Source organism: Micromesistius poutassou (genome assembly GCF_964030765.1).
Source record: "Micromesistius poutassou genome assembly, chromosome: 7".
Taxonomy (NCBI): Eukaryota; Metazoa; Chordata; class Actinopteri; order Gadiformes; family Gadidae; genus Micromesistius; species Micromesistius poutassou.
The window spans coordinates 16,013,199-16,021,510 of NC_140277.1; the positions used below are offsets into that span (position 1 = coordinate 16,013,199).

General features: G+C 46.3%; 1 protein-coding gene across 1 annotated transcript; it reads left to right on the forward strand.

The window, feature by feature from the left end:
• Positions 1-4,147: 4,147 nt before the first annotated feature.
• gpr26 (G protein-coupled receptor 26) lies at positions 4,148-7,389 on the forward strand (the record flags this gene model as incomplete). The annotated part of the gene is made up of 3 exons (XM_084470236.1): positions 4,148-4,818; positions 5,262-5,375; positions 7,194-7,389. The coding sequence occupies 3 exons, from the start codon at positions 4,148-4,150 to the stop codon at positions 7,387-7,389; spliced, it is 981 nt and encodes a 326-aa protein (XP_084326362.1).
• Positions 7,390-8,312: the final 923 nt, after the last annotated feature.

Here is an 8,312-nt window from a genome sequence, read left to right on the forward strand (position 1 = left end):
TGACAATCTCCTGGCAGATTGCCCTGGAAGGTGGGACTGTACATGCTGGATGAACGCAGTCGGTGACTCTGAGGGGGTCTGCCACCGCCCCGGAGCGCAGTGGCTTTCTGCTGCAGCTCAATGAGGGGGAAAGCAAAGGTGTGTGTGTGTGTGTGTGTGTGTGTGTGTGTGTGTGTGTGTGTGTGTGTGTGTGTGTGTGTGTGTGTGTGTGTGTGTGTGTGTGTGTGTGTGTGTGTGTGTGTGTGTCAGACAGCCTCGGGAATATCAGGAGCGTCCTCCTAAGACGGCCGAGGGAGTATAGTGCCCTCCCTCTTCCCTGCTGTAACACTGGAGTGTGCGTCCCCCCCGTTCAGAGCACACCACAAGCGCTTCAACCTCTGTATGCTTGTCGTGTTGCGTGGCCTCTCTCTGCAGAGACAGCTTTTATCTATACCATTTTTTTTTTTTTACCCTTTGTTATACTAAACTCTTATAAGTTATTTTTGAGCGGTGTTCCAGTACAGTTCAAAGAATTTCCACCGCACTATCGATCTGTACGTGTGCTTTCCAATGTCAACTTTCCAATGAATGACCATGTGAATACATTTCACTGAACCAGGTAAACGCAACACAATTAGCAAACTGATGCTTTGCATTTATTATGAACATTAAGATATTTGTTTTTAATTTTCCTCGTACAATGCGATTGACTGCCATCATTATTGCTCCATTATAGGCAACACATTGCCCCAAGTTATCTGCTTATACTATACTAGGAAATATGCATCTATAGTAGATATCTATTAATGGCTTTGTGAATCATCGCAGACCCTACATAACTTGAAGGGAGCAATACCCGCTACAAGGTCGTGGCCATCGCTAGGAAGATGGATGACTGGGTAGAGGCTCGGTGGAAGGATAGATAGGGTGGTTTGGTTTGTTGGAGGATAGACAGACAGCTAGATATAAACAGCATATAGATGGATATAATGTATTCTTAGCACATCAGAAAGCCAACTAACCCCGTCATGAATATGAACATGACAAGGGACAACACTGTCCATGTAACGCGAAGGGTTGCATGCACTGTTAGTGCCACGAAAGTGCGAAGACTATCCACGCGTGAAAAACTCACCGAGACTAACGTGGAGAGACAGATACTGGGTCTGTGCATGTGCCCCGTTGAAACCCATTCATTACCACGGGAGCTCTTCCCCCAGCCTTCTGAAGCAGCTGGAGCTAGCCTGTGTCACGCTAATGTATGGCGAGTGTCACATTCGTTACCAGGCGGTACACATCAACGCAGGCAGAGCGGGCTACCGCAGACCACTCACCCTGGGACGAATCTGGGAGAATCCCAAAGCGTGCATGTAGGAGCTAACTATAATGAATGTCTTGTCTCAGTTCAATGGAAGATTACAAAGGAAATTATTGTTTAGCGTGAGAGGTATGCACCGTGGCGTAACCGCTGCATTCTTACTCTGGGCATGTATATTCACTCCCTACTAATGCAATCCATAGGCTTATTTCAATGGCTCACGATAATGCTGTAATACAATAAAGGTATTAATATTTCAGGTTATTAAACTTCAACTGTTCCCAGTTACAAGACACACTGAGAATGTATTGTATCAAAAGAACATTCCGTAGTATGTCATAGTATGTGTCGTAGTATGTAAGTATCAATACTGCAGAGGATTTAATGTTAGGCAAACATAAAGCATGCCAACTTTATATGCATATGCCTTTTTAAAGGTTGTCTGAATATTTGATTCTTGCTCTACCCACGAGTATTTCATATGCCAAGGAAAGATGATAAATACAACCGGTAACGCTTACTGAACAAACTCCCAGCCCAGATGACTGAATCCTAGCTGTGAAGAAATCTATTGTGATTAAACGTGTGTTCTCACCTTGCAGACCAAACAACACCAGACCGTCTGGCCCACTGCTCACTTCATTAACACCTGGTGTAAACCAGTCCGCTCTAAAAACGTCCAGAATAGATGATTGGTTGGACACTAGAGAGATCTCTACCAGCACCAGCAAGTAATTGACTCAGCTACTTTTCACACCATCGCTCATTTTTCTATTCCAACAATGGTTTCAAAACATTGTCACCATCATCCTTGCATTTTCTGCTCGGATTTCAAAGCTTGTTCAACACACAGCGGTAATTAATTAAGCTTGTTTTTTCGTCTCTTGTGTTTTAGCTTGACGTTATGAGTCGTTACTTGTAGTAGAGTGGCATTTTCTATTAACCCAGTTCCAAATCATGCTATTATACGCTTCTTATCAAATCAAGACATGGCATACAGACCAGAAATATAACTACAGTACTGCCAACCAATGTACCAAATGAAATCAACAGGGACCTACAATTGATCTCTTCAAAACAATGCCACGCAGCACTTTAAGTAGGTACCATCAAGTATAACACTACAGGAGAACTTTCATAATCAACCCCATTTGTTCCAGAAAATGGTAATGCTTTTTCAAACTCTGCAGGTAGTGTCAAGAGAAAAGACAAAGCCAAAAGTGTCCCCTGCACCTCCACAAAAGAGAGGCTTTAGTCCCACTACGACGAGAGACCACGGGAAGCGTCATGGCCATGTGGACCTCAAAAACCCGAGAAGGAAACCGGGGTCTACAGCTACACAACGAATTGCTTTTTAAAAGCTGGTTGGATAACTTTGGCACCATGACACTGAATAACGCCTTTTCTGTCTCGGAACTAATTAGAATCCCTTTGAAACCACTTTTGGTGACTCCTCATTACCCATAATTCACGGCACAGGCAGACAGGTGCACATGTGGCTGCCACTGTAACAAATAGACTTTTTATTCTCGGTGGCAGACAGTAGAGAAATTTCTTTCAATTAAATATCATAGATCATATCAATGATTTTAATTTAGGAACTGGAACTAATCTGATGTAAATGATTTTTTGTGGAGATAAGTAATTTAATGTTTCTTCCATACGGTGTCCTCCTCATTGAGCTGGTTAATTGAAAATGTTCACCAGGGGTCCGGAGACTGGGCGCGGTGACAGTGGCAAATGAGGCCATTCCGCACGCCTGCGTCAAAGTCGGAGAGCAAAATGGGAAAGAACTTGTCTATTGTCCATCCATCACAATTGGCGCTTTTGTTTTTTTTGTCTGTCACATAAGGATATTAAACCCAAGACAACGTATATAACAAAAAAACAAAACATATTGGCCGTTGGAAATGTACATAAAAGGTGGCACAGCCTTAAAGCCAATTATTTCGCTGCATGGATTACATTTAGTTTCTTCTTATTTCTGGGATTGTTGCCTCTGACTGTTCTATAAATTACGTTAAGTCATTATTAACTTATTGTAGGCTTATCCTTAACATGGTCCATATTTAAATCATGTTTTTAATGGACGTCAATGAACTTGGGTAAAAAAGACCGTTTAAGGCGAACGAGGCTTTGAAAAATGCGATAAACCAGGCCAAAAATAGAACACCTACGACTGCTGTGACACCCTGCGCCTGGTGCGCCATTAGCACTGTACTAATTACAAAATGCAAAATAACAATCGTAGATGATCGTGACGTGTGTGACATCATCCAGCCTCACCACAACCATGCACGTAATCACGCGTCTGCTCCTATTTTTACGCAAAAGTATCTATTCTTATCCTCTTGGAGTAGCAAAATAAGGCTGCACAAGCAAGTGTTGGAATAATTGAGTGTGAGGGGAGATTGTCATATAAAGTCTCCCGCGGAGCAGAACGGTGGTCATAATATGTTCTCGGTGTTCTCTCGGTCCTTTTGAGAAGCTGTCGATCATCAACCCAATGCGCAATTGCGCAGCGAGGAACCCACGCCGACCGATGACCGTAGGAGAGCTGGACAGCGCGTCTCTCCACGAGACTGAACACCACTAGTTGCTATTGGCTATTATTGCCTTGAAATTTATAAACAATTACATTTCAGGCCATAAAGCAATCAATCCATTCCCTGACCGGGATCTTATCTGGAGTATTTTTTTTTGGAAGGAGCCGTGCCTTCAAGGAAATGCTGGAGATGTCAAGTTGGACCTTTTTCATCACGGGACACCTCAATGGGGGAAACTTCCTAGCAGGACTGTTGATACAAATCTTCCAGAATATCTGAGCGGGACTTTAAAGCACCCCCAACCATGCAAACAGCGGACGTAGCCGCTTCTGTGTTTGTTTTGGTGATCATCGTCGTGTCGTTGCTGTCCAACGTGGTGGTGCTGATCTGCTTTCTGTACGACCCGCAGATCAGAAAGCAGGTTCCCGGGCTTTTCATTCTCAACTTAACGTTCTGCAACCTGTTGCTGAGCGTGACCAGCATGCCGTTGACTGTGGTGGGGCTGATCACCAAGGGCCACCCCGGGGGAACAGTATTCTGTCAGTTAGTCGGTTTTCTCGACACTTTTCTCCTCACCAATTCGATGCTCACCATGGCCGCGCTGAGCATCGACAGATGGGTGGCCGTCGTGTTTCCACTGAGCTACCACTCTCGGATCCGCCACCGGGATGCGGTCATCGCCCTCGGATACACCTGGATACACTCTCTCTGCTTCTCCACGGTGGCCACCTGCCTTTCCTGGCTCGGGTACCATCACCTTTACGCGTCGTGCACGCTGTGCAACGCCAGAGCGAGCCACGCCAAAGCGCAGTTCATAGCGTTCACCATGGCGCTGCACGCTCTCACCTTCCTGCTCACCCTGGTAGTGATGTGTGTCACCTATCTCAAGGTGCTGCAGGTGGCCAGGTTCCACTGTAAACGCATCGACGTGATCACCATGCAGACGCTGGTCTTACTGGTGGACATCCATCCCAGGTAATCCCAAGTTTTTGTATACAGTTAAAATACGTTCATGACATTTATTTTAATTATTATAGAACATCAGCCTATTGCATAGACCTACACTGCAACTGTATTCGTGTGTTATACTGTCATTTAATGTATAGTTGTATTATGTGTGGTGCTCAATAAAACGCCATTGCTGTTGTTTATTAGTGGTGGTAGTAGTAGTAGTAGTAGTAGTAGTAGTAGTAGTAGTAGTAGTAGTAGTAGTAGTAGTCTTGGTACTACTAGTACCTGACCTAGGCCTAGTAGTGGTACTAGCATTAGTAGTGTTAGGCCCAGCGGTCATTGTGGTAGAAGGTAGTGGTATTTGACCAGAATGTGTTCAGAAAAAGAGAAGCTGTGACTGCTACTGCTTAGTGACCAAAGCAATAAGAGCCAGACTCCATTGTGCCCCCCCCCCCCCCCCCCCCCAGCGTGCGGCAGAGATGTCTGGATGAGCAGAGGCACAGGAGACAGAGGGCCACCAAGAAGATCAGCACCTTCATCGGCACCTTTGTGCTGTGCTTCAGCCCCTACGTCATCACGAGGTAACACGAGTCAGTCCTCACGTTTAGTCCTCACGAGTCAGTCCTATACGAGTCAGTCCTCAGGAGTTAGTCCTATACGAGTCAGTCCTCAGGAGTTAGTCCTATACGAGTCAGTCCTCAGGAGTTAGTCCTATACGAGTCAGTCCTCAGGAGTCAGTCCTCAGGAGTCAGTCCTATACGAGTCAGTCCTCACGAGTCAGTCCTATACGAGTCAGTCCTCAGGAGTCAGTCCTCATGTTTAGTCCTCACATTTAGTCCTCACGAGTCAGTCCTCAGGAGTCAGTCCTATACGAGTTAGTCCTCATGAGTTAGTCCTCATGAGTTAGTCCTCACGAGTTAGTCCTCAGGAGTCAGTCCTCAGGAGTCAGTCCTCATGTTTAGTCCTCAGGAGTCAGTCCTCAGGAGTTAGTCCTATACGAGTTAGTCCTCATGAGTTAGTCCTCACGAGTTAATCCTCACGAGTTAGTCCTCAGGAGTTAGTCCTCAGGAGTTAGTCCTCAGGAGTTAGTCCTCACATTTAGTCCTCACGAGTCAGTCCTATACGAGTTAGTCCTCATGAGTTAGTCCTCACGAGTTAGTCCTCAGGAGTTAGTCCTCAGGAGTCAGTCCTCATGTTTAGTCCTCATGTTTAGTCCTCAGGAGTTAGTCCTCAGGAGTCAGTCCTCAGGAGTCAGTCCTCAGGAGTCAGTCCTATACGAGTCAGTCCTCACGAGTTAGTCTGCACGTTTAGTCCTCAGGAGTCAGTCCTATACGAGTCAGTCCTCACGAGTTAGTCCTCACTGTGGTGGTGTGAGCACTTGTTGGTTGCTGTGGTGGAAGCGTGTATTTGTGTTTGAATACTTTTTAAAATGATGAGGGCCGATATGTTATAAGTTTGACTTCATTATTCAGCAAACATTTCTATAATGTATTATAAATATTATAATAAATACATATGCCACGGTTATGTTCAATATGTCCGTTCAATATGCGATAATCAAAAGTGAACTCATGTAATTCCTATTTTAATATTATCTACGGGCATATGGGCACCCTAAGCCTAAGCCCTGAAATGCAGAGACAAGTTAAGTTATCCTTTATTGTCCCTTTTTGGGGGAAATTCTTTCTCTGCTTTTGACCCATCCGGGAGCCGGTGAACACCCGGAGCAGTGGGCAGCCGCAGTGCAGCGCCCGGGGAGCAGGTGGGGGTTTCAGGTGCCTTGCTCAAGGGCACCTCATCCGTGGATGAGGACGTAGGAGAGTGCTGCACAACCACTCCCCCGTCCATATTTTTGTCTACCGGTCGGGATTCGAAACGGCCACCCTCCGGTTACCGGTCCAACTCTTTAACCAGTAGGCCACGGATGCCCCAAGAAAGGAATAGTGTTATCTATTGTTGAAAGGAAAAGTGTTGTCATTAAAAGAGTGATCCAAATGAATAATTCAACATTTGCGAAACACTTGTGAAAAGCCAATAATGATTGTTTTGACGACTCAATTAACTTCATAATTACTCGGTTCACAATGTCATGAAACATGAAAAGCAAAACATGAAACAATGATAGTTTTCTCATTAAAACAATTAGTCTTTTCAATTAAAAAAAGTCGCAATCCTAATTTGATCCAAAAGGCCACGCGCCCCAAGAATAAACACGACATTTCAACAAAGTATAGTATCGACGATAAGGGAAGTCTCCAAGACCCAATGGTTCATCTCTGAGACGTTCCGCTTGCACCTACCAGAACCCCTGAAGCGTGACCTGATTGACCAGTGAATCCTGCATTGACCTTGTTTGCGTGGGACTGTCTTTCCTTCTGTGTGTGTGTGTGGTGACTCAGAGTCCTGGAGCTCTTCTACCACGGGCCCATCAGCCCTCACTGGGCCGTCCTCACCAAGTGTCTGGCCTACAGCAAAGCGGCCACTGACCCGTTCGTCTACTCCCTCCTGCGTCACCAGTACAGGAAGACCTGCGGCCTTTTAGCCAACAAGATCCTCAAGAGGAACCTGTTCAACTCCTCCTCCATTGCTCCTTGAGCGGGGGGGGGGGGGCGGGGGGACCACGGGCCCCCCGCCCCGCCTCTCAAAGACCACCAACGGCCAATGAGCGTCCGCCTTACGTCAAGCCTTCTGTCCAATGAAGGGCCGCCTCTCTTTAGGCACAAAATGTGCTCCTGTGTGGACACCCGCAGTGTGGGCCACACACCCACCACTGTAGGTCACACGCAGCTCTCCACAATGTCACCTCTCACGTCGGATTCTTCTGGATTCTTCTTCTGTCTTTCCCAGTGTGTCTCTATGGTTTGTGTATGAAGGAGGAGTGGATGGAGGCATCTGTATTTTTTTTGTTTGTACACAACTCATCTCCACGTCATAGAAGATGAGCCAGATGTCGCCACATCTGTCGGGACTATGCTGTGGCTCAGAGTCACTGACGCGGGTGAAGGGACCAAACGAGGCGTAGCTACAGCAGCTATAAGACTCGGAGGAGTTATTTAGGCTGACGCCGCGTTCACACCACGTCCGTCCGTCCGTCCGTCCGTCGACGGATCTCATTGACGTTTGCGCGGGGCTTTCTCCAAATGCATTGTGGGTCCCGTCCGTTCTGTCGGCTCCGTTTGCCGTTGCGTCAAAAAGAAAGAAAGAAATGTTCTAACTGTTTTCAGGGCAGCGACGGACCCGTCGGCCAATCAGATCACGTTATGCAAATATACGCAAATACGCTTGTCCAATGAAATCGCCTTTTGTAAAACAACCCGGGAAAACATTTGCCCTCTGTCATCCATCGATGGTCGTGTATGGTGTGAACGCAGTGTCACTCTCACAAAAGTTGACCCCCCCCCCCCCCAACGTTACGTTAGGTGGTTTGAACAGAAAACCAGAGCAGCTTCAGTGTATTCATGAGTATTGATGATATAAAGTTGCAACATTCATTTCTACTTGAATAAGCGACCGGTCAG